The following is a 15350-nucleotide window of genomic DNA, read 5'->3' as shown; positions in this document are numbered from 1 at the left end:
ACCAGTACGTTTTGATGTAAAGCTTTTATTTTTATTTCCTAAACCTTGCAAGACAGTATTTTCTAAAATACAGCTTTTCTGTATTTATTGAATGAAATATTTAAGCCCAGTTCTTAGATATATTCTACCTTCTATGAATCAGCTCAAACCACCTAAGAAAACATTTTAATCAACTCCCTTGAATAGAGTTGTGAGAGTGCCCTCATACTACTCTCCTGTGTGATAGATTTTCCGAGAGAAAAATGTAGTGTTTATTGCCCTTTCAAGGCTCTCTGACTGACACAGTAGTTAAGCAGATAGATATTATTTACGGCAGCTGATGGGGTAGTGTAAAATACACCAAAGAGTGTAATTTCAGGATGAGCGAACTGCTAAGATAACTCAAATTTATCTGTTTCATTGCCAGTATTCAAATAAAATTAGTATATCTCGTATTTTTCAAAGGGCTATGCTTTTTGTCTCTGGTCATATATCAACATGTGAGGTCTTTTTAAATTACCCAGTATATCCACTGAAAATATTCTCTCCCCGATAAATAATGTGATTATAAATAGTGCATTGTCACATGTTTTATGATAGTACAAGATGACTGATTTTAAGCAATACATCTGTTTTGATGAAGGGTCATAAATATAAATAGAAATCATTGTGCTCTAAGAAAAATGTTTCTTTTTATGTTTTTGGAAGAGAATTTATTTTGTACTGATGCATAAAGTTAGGTACAATGCCAAGTTATATGCAGACCTGCTTGCTTTATATTAAATACTTGTTAAACCTGAGCATTGAACCTAGTGCTGCTTGCTTCCAATTCTGCTAGAGATTGCATGCAAGTTCATATTGCTGATTATGTGTCTCAGCCACTGACATGAAAAGCTAGTAGGGAAACAGGTTCCTATTCAAGGCAAGAACTCTGAAAAGCAATTAAAATACATTATTTGTCTCAATATTTACTGGCTTAATGATGACTGTGTCAGATCTGCCCTGTTCAGTAGTAAATAAGATTATATTTCTCTTCTGTCACCAGGTCTGCAGAAGCTAACATCTTCATTCTATATGTTTGCATTGTAAAATGGTTTTGATTGATGTTTCACCAGATTCATGGAAAAAATGTCCATTTACATAGGAGTGTTAACCCTTCTCACCCCCGAAAAATTATAGATTCAGTTCCTCAGTGTAATTATTGTTTTAAAGCTCTTTGCTAGGCCATCCCCCAGCTCTCTTTCTACTGCTGCTCTGAAATTCAGCATAATGAATGCAAAGATTGGGACATACATTTGAAAATAGGAAGAGTTCACATTCAATATGACCTTTCAGGAAAGAATTTAATGTTCTTTTCCTGAAATGGGTATTACTTAACCTTTCTTTTTGTTATCAGAAACAGGGGGTCACATTTCACCACGGTCCAACAGGCCATTAAACATTCAGGTAGCCTGATCGACATGTCTATTTGATCTCTCTTGGTGCTTTCATGAGATCTACTGTTCATTACTTTTGTTTTCATGTGAAAAAAGTGATCACTCAGCTTTTTTCTCACAAATGGTTCTGATATTAGATTTGCATTTGAATTCCTTTGAGTAAGGATCAAGAATTATTATCTTGTATTCCCTGGGTGACATCGCACAATCATCGTATATTTGCCTTGAAACTCTACTGTTTATATCCTGCTCAATTTGTTTCCTGCTCTTCTTAATTCTCCACTGATATGCCATGTACATTTCCTTCAACCAACGAACAAGTAATAGGTTTTATTTAATCACATTAAATTATGTTTGGCTTTGTTACATGTCAAAAGGTTTTGTTTGCATTTGAACTGGGGGCAGAAATTCAGCAGGGTCACAAAATAATAAAAGAAAGACTGTGAAGTATCAACATCATGATTTACAACAAGCTCAGCATTGCTATATTTGCTCTTTCCATTTTCCATTCCCTAGAACAATAACCATTTATTACTTCTATATAGAACAGAAGAACATCAACAAGCATGAGTGAGAGAAAAAATACTTCAATTCTGCATGTTTTGTTGTTTGGTCCTAACATATAGTTGGGGTTTTTTTCATATTTTCACTGTTTCTGGTTTTAATATGCCTAGTCTTTTTGCTCCTCTGCTTTGTTTTCCTTTTCACATGTGATCTTTGTTCTCCTGGTTCTTCTTTGATATTTCTAGATTTCTTTTCAGCATCTTTTAGTTAGTGGAATCAATAGTGTTTTGTTGTCAGATCCCTCTTATACTTACGAATTTCTTTGTATTGTTTGCTATCTTCTTTCAGCTAGTATATTTCACAGATAATTTCCAAGCTTACTTCTCAGGCCTTCACCTTTCTCACTATTTTTCAGCCAAGTATTTCAGCCTCTTAAATTATGTCTCCTCAAAACTAAAATAACAGCCCTCACTCTCTGCTTACAGCCGTGAGACCTTTTGCATTGTATCCACACATGCAGGAAGCACTTAGGCCCAAGAAATGCAGATTCAGTTAAGCTGAAATAACAGTTGTACCTTTGATTTCCCTTTTACAAATAAGAGGTCATTTGATCTTTTCTGATTGTTTTAACACACCTGTTTTGTGTCTCAATCCAGAACATCATAGATAAAGTCCTTTCTTCTCACCTTTCTCCTTAACCTCATCTCTTCTAGAAAAGGTGACATTGGATACACCTTGTCAGACTACAACTATAAGATAACTTCTCCCCTATCCCAATAATCAATGAGGAGAAACAGAGAAAGTTGAAGAGCAACTCATCTGACCTGTTTGGGATATCTGCTTTCCTACTACTCTAGAAAAGCTCATTTTTCTTTGCTGACTGTAAAAGGAGGTGACAGAGAGCACAGTTGTGGCTGTCCACACCTGATTGGTTTAACTTGATCCTTGCTCTCTTACTATATCGTATGCTATCATTGATCAGTGTCCTGTAGTTCCATGTTTTTCTCAGAATCTATTTCCTTAGATTTTTTCCCCTGCTTGTTTAATTTCCTTGGAATTTGCTGCTACTTGCCTTCACATAAAATATGTCTGCAGTTGGATGATTTTGATTCTCTACTAAAAATTCTATCTCTTCCTAGTTTCAAATATCTTCTTTAAATTTTTTCATGAATGTATTTTATCTTATTCCCCCAAAACACCTTGTGTACTTTTCCCTAATCTGAGCATCTACTGCACTGTTCAGCACCTAACCTTTGCTTGTACTGACAATTGTTCCTAGGTATTTAATAGGTGCAAGTTTTCACATAGCAGGGTTGTAAAGTGCCATCAGAATTCACAGTAATATACTGTATAATGTTATTCAAAGAAAGACATTATAGAAAACATGCTGAGGAGTTTTCACCTCTCTTTTCTCAATGAACATTGAAAATTGTTTCTTCTTCATTTTCTTCTTGCTTTTATCTCTTAGCTGATGTCTCTGGTAACTCAGTTCTTTTTTCTGCTGCCTGTTACTTCATCTCTGATCTTGAATCAATCAGAGTTCAACTAAAGGGCAATAATAGATGTGGCAAAATAGCATCTCTCTTGGAGCTATAATGTCAAATGCAGTAAGACTTGATTTTACAGCATCATCATTAGGGAATAGGATAGTCTAATGAAGAGAGTACTGACCTATGACTCCAGGAGGTCTGGATTTAATTCCCTGCTCTGTAGAGAACAAATATCACTGGTGGCTGAAATGAAAGGCTGAATATTTCTTAACTCTTCAATGGACTACTATTCTCCAGTTCTGCAGTTCTCATCCCCAAATCCACAAGACTGTCAGATGCTATGGCTGCTTGTATATGAGTAAATAAAACTGTGCCAGGGATTGCTGTCAGGCACTGGGACTGTCTCACCTGCACTACTAGTTGGTTAGAGCAACCCCGTCATGGTGGGGTCCTGTGTCAACTAGCACTGTCCAAAACAATGCCCAGTTCCCATCCGCAATTTGAATCATAGAATCAGTGAATCATAGAATGGTTTGGGTTAGAAGGAGCCTTTAAAATTCATCTAGTCCAACCACCCCGGCAATGAGCAGGGACATCTTCAACTAGATGAGGTTGCTCAGATCCCTGTTCAATCTGACCTTGAATGTTTCCACGGATGGAGCAACTATAACCTCTCTGGGCAACCTGTTCCAGTGTTTCACCACCCTCATCGTAAAAAATGTTTTCCTTCTATCTAGTCTGAATCTACTCTCTTTCAGTTTAAAACTATTACCCCTTGTCCTATCGCTACAGGCCCTATTAAAAGTCTGTCCTCATCTTTCTTATAAGCCCCATTTAAGTACTGAAAGGCCACAATAAGATTACCTGGAGCCTCTTCTTCTCCAGGATGAACAACCCCAACACTCTCAGCCTTTCTTCATAGGAGAGGTGTTCCAGCTTCTCTGATCATTTTTGTGGCCCTCCTCTGGACGTGCTCCAACAAGTGTGTCTTTCCTGTGCTGAGAGCTCCAGAGCTGGACGCACTACTCCAGGTGGGGTCTCACAAGAGCAGAGTAGAGGGGCAGAATGCCCTCCGTTGACCTCCTGGCCATGCTTCTTTTGATGCAGCCCAGGATATGGTTGGCCTTCTGGGCTGCAAGCACACGCTGCCAGCTCATGTCCATCTTTTCATCCACCGGTACCCCCAAGTCCTTCTCCTCAGGGCTGCTCTCAATCCCTTTATACCTCAGCCTGCATTGATACCAGGGGTTGCCCTGACCCAGGTGCAGGACCTTGCACTTGGCCTTGTTGAACCTCATGAGGTTCACGTGGGCCCACTTCTCAAGCTTGTCCAGGTCCCTCTGATGGCATCCCGTCCCTCAGGTGTGTCAACTGCACCACTCAGCTTCGTGTCATCTGCAAACTTGCTGAGGGTGCACTCGATCCCACTGTCTCTGTCATTGATGAAGACAGTCTTTTTTCAGTGGTCCTCAGTGACAGGACGAGAGGTAACGGGCACAAACTTGGTCATAGGAAGCTCCATCTAAACATGAGGAGGAACTTTTTTCCTTTGAGGGTGGTAGAGCACTGGAACAAGCTGCCCAGAGAGGTTGTGGAGTCTCCTTCTCTGGAGATATTCAAAACTCACCTGGACACATTCCTGTGCAACCTGCTGTAGGTGAACCTGCTCTGGTGGGGGGTTGAACTAGATGATCTCCAGAGGTCCCTTCCAACCCCTATCATTCTGTGATTCTGTGATTCTGTGATATTAAACAGTACTGGTCCCAATACTGACCCCTGAGGAACACCACTTGTCCCTGATCTCCAGCTGGACATTGAGCCATTGACCACTACCCTCTGGATGTGACCATCCAGCCAATTCCTCATCCACTGAACAGTCCGCCCATCAAATCCATTATCTCTCCAATTTAGAGAGAAGGATGTTGTGGGGGACCTTACAGAAATCCAGAGATGACATCTGTAGCTCTTCCCTTGTCCACTGATGTAGTCACTCCATCATAGAAGGCCCCTAGGTTGGTCAGGCAAGACTTGCCCTTGGTGAAGCCATGCTGGCTGTCTTGAATCACCTCCCTGTCCTCCACATGCCTTAGCATAGCTACGAGGAGGATCTATTCCATGATCTTCCCAGGGACAGAGGTGAGGCTGACAGGTCAGCAGTTCCCAGGGTCCTCCTTTCTATGCTTTTTAAAAATGAGTGCAATGTTTCCCTCTTTCCAGTCACTGGGGACTTCACCTGACTGCCATGACTTTTCAAATATCATGGAGAGTGGTTTGGCAACTACATCAGCCAATTCCCTCAGGACTCTGGGTTGCATCTTGTCAGGTCCCATAGACTTATATATATTCAGTTTCCTCAGGTGGTCTTGAACCACTTTGAGAGCAGTCACCTTCTTTGAAGGGTGAGTGTGAAGTGGAAATGTTGTGATGCCTGGCTAAGTTGTTTCATCTGGCCCCAGTGACACGGAAGAGTCCCTTTCCTTCCTACTGAGGGCATGCTCAGCAGCTCTGAAAGATGCATCTGGGTGGCCTAGAGTAGGTGTATACAGATCGCACTATAGTCCCTCTTTGAAATCTGCTTCATATTATATTATCCCATCATTTTAGAGTGCTTCATATCATAGATTCTGTCCTCTGATACGTTCTGTAAAACAGATTATGAGACCAAATAAATAATAATGAGTCTGCCACAGTAGTTAATCCTCAGTACAAAGTAACATCTTTCATTTTCAAGAAATTTTCTGATAGAGCTGGAACAATGAAGAGTCACAGTTCCAGGGATCAGACTTTTTGATAATGAGACACACAAGCAGTTTGCCATGGATCATTAATAAAGAGCTTTTTCATCATTGGTCCAGTGTTAGTGATTAAGCGATATACTTACTCCTTGATTAAATGTTTTCTTCCAACTTGCCAAAGTTCTTGCGGTTTCTATCCATCATTGTCATATCTGCACTGTTCTCCAAAGACCTGATTTACCTAATTCTACAGCTGAAAGTTTCTATAATTCTAAAAACTCAAGCGTTCAAAAACTGTCCCTTTTACTCTCAGTCGGAATTGTTAGACTTGTTTTTGCTACTGTGAAAATTAAAACAAAATGCAAAACACAGGCAAAAAACTAGAAAGAATAGACCATCCTGCAGATAAAAATGAAAGACAAGTACATGGGTATTGCCCATTTTCTGTTTTGCTAAAATAAAAAGCTGTCCTGAAGACATGTTGCTTTCCAAATGATGTTTAGTTTTATTGTGCAATCTGCAAATTAATTGAACAGCTTATAAAGAAACTGACATACTTGTTTATGCATAAAAATAGAGGAGTAATTTCTTCCCTTCTGCTTGTTTTCAGTATAGTGGGTTAGTTCCACGGGAGAGCTGGGACATGTGGCATCCAACCCTGGTGGCTGAAGCCCTGTTTGCAATCGCAAACATCTTTAGCTCCCTACGCTTGATCTCATTATTCACTGCAAATTCTCACCTGGGACCTCTGCAGATATCTCTAGGAAGAATGTTGCTGGACATTTTGAAGTTTCTCTTCATATACTGCCTTGTGCTGCTAGCTTTTGCAAATGGATTGAATCAGCTGTACTTCTACTATGAGACAAATGAACCCGGCAACTGCAAAGGAATACGATGTGAAAAGCAGAATAATGCATTTTCAACGTAAGTAGCTGATCTGTTTCTATCCTTTCCCTCTGCCCCCAATATTTTAATCGCTTAGATGTTCTTTACAGGAAAGAGGCCGTCTGTTTTCTATTGGTATTATAGTGGTGGCCTGACAGACACATCTAGTTACCCCAATAAAAAAAAAAAAATATTAACATTGCATCACTCTGTAATACTGTTCATCCCATACCACAGTGAAGACTGTACAACTCAAGATATCTCAAAAGATAAAAAGATAAAATAAAGTGAAGGGCAAGATAATACGAGATTAGAAAGTACATATTTAGAATTAAGGGAAAAAAGGTCACCAGATCAGAGCTTGCTTATCCTGGCAGCTGTCGCTCTGCATTTCTTCTATGTCTACCTGTGGGCATTAAATAAGTTTCATGTTCTAAAACATGGAGGTTCCTTGTAAATATGATAAACTGAGGCAGGAAAAAAAATTCAGTCCAGGCTTCTGCTGACCCTAAGTCTACTCCACACAATCAAACACTGTATTCTAATTTCTGTTTTAACGTTTATTTATTTTTCTTTCACTTAAAAATCAATTTTACTTCACTCTGTTCTGTAGTTTATCTATAATACCAAATGAGTACCAAATGAATACTAACTCTCATCTTTCAATTTCCAATCTGAATCAAACTCCTGCTATAAATACCTGTTCCCTATTATTTTCTACAAATCATATCTAGGCTGTTTTTAAAATGTATTTATTAACAATGGCTTCCTGCTCAAAGTAAATAATTTTATAAAAATAACACCTTTTATATCATCTTAATCAAGTAACTTTGCTCAGGTACACTGTATTTATTTTGCATATTAATAACATCTTATGCAGGTCTAAACTTTGTGTGATCTGAACAGAAAAGCACAGGGAAATTTTTCAGAGCTGAACATTGATTGAAGCAATATTATTGATCTGGGAAATAGTGGGGACTTCTGGTACTAGCACCAGAAGACGGTGTCAAGGCAAACTGTGATGCCTTATGAGCCTTTTCTGTAACTGTGAGCAGGGGAGGATAGTGGTTGTTCAATTTGTGCTCAGACAAGTGTAAACAATACAAGAGACTCCAGAGCAGTACTTTACCACTCGTATACTTTGTATAACAGGAACAGAGATTCAGGACCTAGAGTTTCTATAGATGAAAGCATACTGCCCTCTCAGGTATCTCTGTAGGACAGCACTGTACTGGGTTGCATGACAAAGTTACATTTCGCAGACAATACCACGTGGTAAGAAAGGGGCTGAAGGGTTACGTTTTGCCCAATTCTGGACAACGGGTCCCATCGTGCAGGACTGCCCAGGGTGGTACAAGTCCCCGCAGTTCAGCAGCTTCCCTGCTCCAGGTGCAGTGGGGACAGCATTGGTGGCCCACACATCGGTCTGGGTAGCTTGCTTCTGGTGTTGGGGTGAAGGAGCAGGAGAGAGGCCATGGGGAAAACTCAATCCAAATAATCTCAAGATATGGGACCAGACAAGCAGAAAATTTTGCTCCAAACTTTTCAGGAGCAACTGGGCTAACCAGGGCCCATGCTTGTGACATTATAATGTAGCTGAACATTGTACAAAAGTGAAATTATGTCAAGCTATCTAGTTGCAGAGGCTTTTTTAAAGTTGGTTATTGTTATTTATCTTCCTAGCTGTTGTCCCAAACTACTCTAAGGGAGTATCATATCATTTAGTTATAAAAGCAAAAGTTTCATTTGAAAGTGGCATTTTTGTCTTTTCAATGTCTCCATTCTTTGCAAAAAAACCCATATGCTAATAATAATAATGTGCTTCTACTTATACAACTCCTTTTATCTCAGTGGCTCTCAACACACACTAGAAATTGCATAAACTGGCACCACCAAGTAGATACCATAATTGTTTTAATATCTTGGTGAAACACAGTCATTGAGTTACTTTTGGATCCTTGTTCTATACTCTACAGTCAAGGCAAAGGGACAAAATACTTCAAAAAGTCAGGTGTCCAAAATCAGATCTCTAAAACTCTATTCATCCCTCAGAAGTTTGAACAAAATTAGCCTTTTACTCACAGGCTTATTTATAGATTCATTATTGTATATCTAGAGGCTCAGATTTGAAACATTAAGCCATTGTTTCCCTAGAAAGATATTCCACATATGTTGCCTATATTGTGATAAGTATCATTCATCTCAATCAAGTCAAGGACTTTTGTGTGTTTGGGGAAAAACTGAGCAATCTGAAAAGTACATGTATTGTTATTATACAGCTATTCCTTTCGGGTTTTGTTTTTCAGATTATTTGAAACACTGCAGTCATTATTCTGGTCTATATTTGGACTCATCAATCTCTATGTGACCAATGTGAAAGCAAGGCATGAATTTACTGAATTTGTTGGGGCCACCATGTTTGGTACCTATAATGTAATCTCTCTGGTTGTTCTGCTCAACATGCTAATAGCTATGATGAATAATTCTTACCAACTTATTGCTGTAAGTTGTTTCTTATCCTTAGAACACTTATAATAACTACCTTCTCTCTCTTCCTACATCCCATTTTTCTGGCAGTAAATCTTTTTTACAGGCAGGATATTGGGACAAATTCTCTGATGTGTTCTAATTCTTTTGCACTGCTCTGGAAGGACACAAAAACCAGACCCCAGTTGTATTGGGCAGAGGGGATTTTCCCCACAACTCTGGATGGGGAAGAGGTGGCCCTGCTGCACAAGCCAGCTCATGAGTTGAGAAGGGTGTCCTAAAGCTACTGGCAAGTGACATGGGCTACAGCCCTGCCCAAGCTGCACTGCACAGGACCTCTCCAGAGAAAGAGACTCTGCCAAAGATTGTTTTGTCTCTATTTTTAATACATTGTATTTATTAACCTTCAAAAGGCTGGGGTTTTTAGATTTTTATATGGTGTGAATATACAGTTAATAGAAACTGGATGCCCACATTTCATGGACAATTTTGGACCCATTAGCAATTCAAACAAAAGGTCATGATTTCTCATTCAACAGTGTCCTGTTTTCTCATTTAATGAAACTGTCTTTATCCTTATCAGAGCTGTTGGCTTATTATTATTTCTCATCTGTCTATTAAGGAGACTAATGAAAATAAACACTGATTCATCGTATGATAATTTAAATATGATCATGCAGAAACCAAACAAATAAAAGAAAGCTTCACAGTCTTAGTATTTTAAATTGTGCCTTTTTTCAAATCTGGAAATTACAATTTTTTCCATAAAAGAAATACTGACTACATGTGTTTATATAACAGTATTTGGCAAAGTCTGGTACACAATATCACAACATACTAACATTCATCAAAACTTAGACTGTAGGTAGAATACTTTTCCTACTAGAACTTCTAAATTACTGTTTTGATAACTGTATATCTGGCTAAATGTTAAAGGCTAGGGCTAGATCTGTAGTTTAAGTTCTTGGCTACTGTGTTTGTTGTCCAAGTCTAACATTAGTGATCTAAACTTGTTGTTCAGCTGCTAGGATTTAGCAATCTTTCCATATACATTAGTTCTGATTTTTTCCAAAATTTTCCAAATTATGCAATATTATATAGAATCCAAAAGAAATAAAATTTCAAATAAAAATAAATTTTAAACCCCGCCACAAATATTCCAAATACATAATTCTGAAGTAGGAAGAAAAAAAGATACTCGACTCAACAGTTTTAAGTAGCCTCATGATTTGTTGGATAACGTATTTGTGAACTTCTGGGGCTGGCAATTATTAAGAGAGTGCATGAGACTTACAGACTTGTTGAAGCTGCTACACAGCAGGGTAATTAGAGTGATCTATGTGGAATAATGATGAGCTGCTGTTATAACAAAACATCTCTTCCATAAATGTCGCATTTTTCTGCTTGTAATTATCCTTTTTTGTTTGAGAGACTTTTAATTATTTAAAAGCCTGTAGCAAGGAAAAAATGGTTGAAAGTGGGTAGATACTGTACATATCTAACATCTCTTTATTGAAGTAAAGCAGTTTAGCTTTGCTTTGTGTTAAAGACCTTCTGTCAAAAGAAGATGCCAGTATTTTAACAAGAAAATTCATTAGTATTTCAGTGTTGTTCTAGTTTTAGGTTTTCAGATTTTTTTAGAGGTTTGTTTCACCGCCTTAATTACAGAAACATCTGTGCTGGTGTTGTGTATCTTGTGTGCAGGATCATGCAGACATTGAGTGGAAATTTGCTCGAACAAAACTCTGGATGAGTTACTTTGAAGAAGGAGGAACTCTGCCCACTCCTTTCAATGTCATACCAAGTCCAAAGTCTCTCTGGTATCTGATCAAATGGTTATGGAGACATCTCTGCAAGAAAAAAATTAGAAGAAAACCTGAAAGTTTTGGAACAATAGGGGTAAGTCCTGTGTTTTACTCTGCCTGTAGTCATCCTCTTTGCTATATGGATGAGTCTTTCTCAGCTTTAGAGAACAGGGAAACATTTGAACTGTCAGATAATAAGCATATGAGTTATAGAATAATTCTAGCAGAGAATGATGGGGTATTTTTTTTTACATTCATTTCAATGTATTTGACTAAAGAGAAAGCATTATTGTATTCCTGTGCAGTGACAATATGAACCATGACTGTGCCTCATCTACGTATAATGCAAGAAAGATTAAAAGCAATAAAAATATCAGAGATCAAATATGCACACTTGTCTACCAATCCCAGAGGTGTGGTTGATGATCTCCAGCTCAAGTGTCACAGTTCAAGTATTAATGACATACCATGAAACACAGAATTGTGCATAAAATATTTGCCATGGGATATTATCTGTCTCTCTGTCTCTCCCTCTATATCTAATGAAATGGGTTTACATTAAAAGCATTCTTACCAAAAGCTCTTCTTACTAAAGAAAACATTTTGAAAGGCAACAGCATTTAGCATTAGGCAAGGAAGGAGAGGCGGTGAGGTAGTTATGTTAGGGAGTGTTTTGATTGTCTAGAGCTCAATGATGGTGACAATAGGGTTGAATGTTTTTGGGTAAGAACCAGTGGGAAGGCCAACAAGGCAGATACCATGGTGGGAGTCTGTTATAGACCACCCAGCCAGGACGAGGAGACAAATGAAATGGTCTATAAGCATCTGGGAGAAGTCTCATAATCTCTAGCCCTTGTTCTCATGGGGGACTTCAACTTACCAGATATCTGCTGGAAATACAATACAGCAGAGAGGAAACAGTCCAGGAGGCTCCTGGAGTGTGTGGAAGATAACTTCCTGACTCAGCTGGTGAGTGAGCCAACTAGGGAAGGTGGCCCGCTGGACCTGTTGTTTGTGAACAGAGAAGGCCTTGTGGGGGATGGTGGGAGGCCGTCTTGGGCATAATGATCATGAAATGATAGAGTTTTCGATTCTCAGAGAAGTAAGGAGGGGGGTCAGCAGAACTGCTACCTTGGACTTCGGGAGAGCTGACTTTGGCCTGATAAGGAGCCTGGTGGACAAAGTCCCTTGGGAGGCAGTTCTGAAAGGCAAAAGGAGTCCAGGAACATTGGACATTCTTCAAGAAGGAAGTCTTGAAGGCGCAGGAGCAGGCCATCCCCATGTGACAAAAGACGAGCCGGTGGGGAAGAAGACCAGCCTGGCTGAACAGAGAGCTTTGGCTGGCACTCAGGAAAAAAAGAGTTTATGACCTTTGGAAGAAGGGGCAGGCAACTCAAGAGTGCTACAAAGATGTCATGAGGTTATGCAGGGAGAAAATTAGCAGGGCCAAAGCGCAGCTAGAACTTAATCTGGCTACTGCCGTAAAAGACAACAAAAAATGTTTCTATAAATACATTAGTAACAAAAGGAGGGCTAAGGAGAATCTCCACCCTTTATTGTATGGGGGGAGAAACATAGTGACAAAGGATGAGGAAAAGGCTGAGGTACTTAATGCCTTCTTTACCTCAGTCTTAAATAGTAAGACCAGTTGTTTTCGGGGTACTCAACTCCGTGAGCTGGAAGACAGGGACAGGGAGCAGAATGAATTCCCCATAATCCAAGGGGAAATGGTTAGCGACCTGCTACACGACTTAGACACACACAAGTCAGTAGGGCCACATGCAATCCACCCAAGGGTACTTGCACATGACACCAAGTTGGGTGGAAGTGTTGATCTGCTAGAGGGTAGGAAGGGTCTACAGAGGGATCTGGACAGGCTGGATCGATGGGCTGAGGCCAATTGTATGAGGTTCAACAAGGCCAAGGGCCGAGTCCCACACTTGGGTCACAACAACCCCATGCAATGCCCAGCAGAAAAGGACCTGGGGGTGTTGATTGACAGCCGGCTGAAGATGAGCCAGCAGTGTGCCCAGGTGGCCAAGAAGGCCAACAGCATCCTGGCTTGTATCAGAAATGGTGTGGCCAGCAGGACTAAGGAAGTGATTGTGCACTGGTGAGGCTGCACCTCGAATCCTGTGTTCAGTTATGGGCCCCTCACTACAGGAAGGACATTGAGGTGCTGGAGCGTGTCCAGAGAAGGGTGATGAAGCTGGTGAGGGGTCTGGAGCACAAGTCTTATGAGGAGCGGCTGAGAGACCTGGGTTTGTTTAATCTGGAGAAGAGGAGGCTGAGGGGAGACCTTACTGCTCTCTACAACTACCTGAAAGGAGGTTGCAGAGAGGTGGGTGTTGGTCTCTTCTCCCAAGTGACTAGTGACAGGACAAGAGGAAATGGCCTCAAGTTGTGCCAGGGGAGGTTCAGGCTGGATTCTTTACCTCGGTGCCGGGGAAGATTATGGAGACGTTCCTCTTGAGGGCGCTCACAGGGCATGTGCAGGACAACCAAGGGATCAGGCCCAGCCAGCACGGGTTCATGAAAGGCAGGTCCTGCTTGACCTGATCTCCTTCTATGACCAGGTGACCCACCTAGTGGATGAGGGAAAGGCTGTGGATGTTGTCTACCTAGACCTTAGTAAAGTCTTTGACACAGTTTCCTACAGCATTCTCCTGGAGAAACTGACTGCTCATGGCTTAGGCAGGAGTACTGGTGCCCAGGAATAAGCTGCCCAGGGAAGTGGTGGAGTCACCCTCACTGGAGCTGTTCAAGGAACGTGTGGACGTGGCATTGTGGGACATGGTTTAGTGGGCATGGTGCTGTTGAGTTGATGGTTGGACTTGATGATCTTACAGGTCTTTTCCAACCGTAGTGATTCTGTGATTCTGTGATTAAACAAGTCTATGATTCTATGATTTAGTTGCAATTGCTTACTTTACTTTACAGGTTGAGTTATTTAAGAATCGCATTGGTAACATATTCTAATAGTGATGATCACCAGAGAAATTTCTAGAAGAAAAGAGGCGATAAGACACTGAAAGGGAACAATAGTAGTCCTGTACTTGGATTCAGCAGATGCCTGTGTAATATCTTAGCCACAGACTTTCTCTGGTAGCTGCAGTTGGCAAAACAGATTTGAATTGGTCCCTCCTATCTTTATCCACTTGAGATACCTCAGTCAGCAGCGCAGTTTTTCTATATTATCAGAGGAAATAGTCAGGGAACAGTCTAACCCAGCAACAACTAAATGTCTCTAGTTATGTTTTCTGCATTTCCCATAACAAGTGAGTCAGTAAATAGACTGCATTTAGCCAACTCCGACATAGAGAAAACTATTGTGTGTAAAATGTGGATAATGGCGCTTTCCTATACCATTGGGATTTGGTGAGTACAAATGTTTTCAAGTCTGTTAGGAACTCATATAGCAAAGCATTAAGTGAGAGTTTAAGAGGGTCATGTGTGAGTAAGGGGAAGAAGAATGAGTTATTATAGTCCTCATGCTGTTGACCGTGGTAGCAAAACATCCATTCATTTCAAAGAAGCCAGAGGATATGATACAATTATTTGCTGGGCCATTACTCTATAGACCTTTTCTTCATATTTCTTCCCAGTTTCTTGAGAAGTAAGTAATAAAGATAGGCTTTTCCTACATATTCTCCTGTCATATCTTGGCATTCAGTTTAATCACCAGATATACTTGGAGGAATACGTTCATGGAGGTGTACAGATACATGATAAAGAGGAAGAGTGACATATAAAACTAATTCACAATTCCTAAGCTGATGAATGGATTTCCTCCTTCTTGTGGAAAGCTTCTAAACAGGCTTATTGCAATATCCTGATCTTGAAAGGAGAACATGCTTCTCTTAGCTGTCATACTTGTAGATAGGAAAGAAATAGCCAGAAAAGGAAGCTTATAAGCTTGAGAATGGCATTAAAACAAACCAGGAATAGATTGCAAGAAAGAAACACTAAAAAAAGAGTATTAAAATTAACATTAGAAAAGCAGTGAAGAGAAAAAAACAGCAATTCAGA

General features: G+C 40.0%; 1 protein-coding gene across 1 annotated transcript in view; it reads left to right on the top strand.

Annotated features, from left to right (window-relative positions):
* The window catches only part of TRPC4 (transient receptor potential cation channel subfamily C member 4), a 107685-nt gene that overhangs the window by 77446 nt on the left and 14889 nt on the right, over positions 1-15350 (top strand). Inside the window, exons 5-7 of the mRNA XM_059833350.1 lie at positions 6755-7068; positions 9336-9531; positions 11221-11415. Of these exons, the coding sequence (XP_059689333.1) occupies positions 6755-7068; positions 9336-9531; positions 11221-11415 (705 nt within the window). The remainder of the gene's footprint in view (positions 1-6754; positions 7069-9335; positions 9532-11220; positions 11416-15350) is intronic.

This window comes from Gavia stellata, chromosome 1, assembly GCF_030936135.1.
Source record: "Gavia stellata isolate bGavSte3 chromosome 1, bGavSte3.hap2, whole genome shotgun sequence".
Taxonomy (NCBI): domain Eukaryota; kingdom Metazoa; phylum Chordata; class Aves; order Gaviiformes; family Gaviidae; genus Gavia; species Gavia stellata.
The sequence above is the reverse complement of the archived record's forward strand: the minus strand, read 5'-3'. Positions and strand labels throughout refer to the sequence as shown.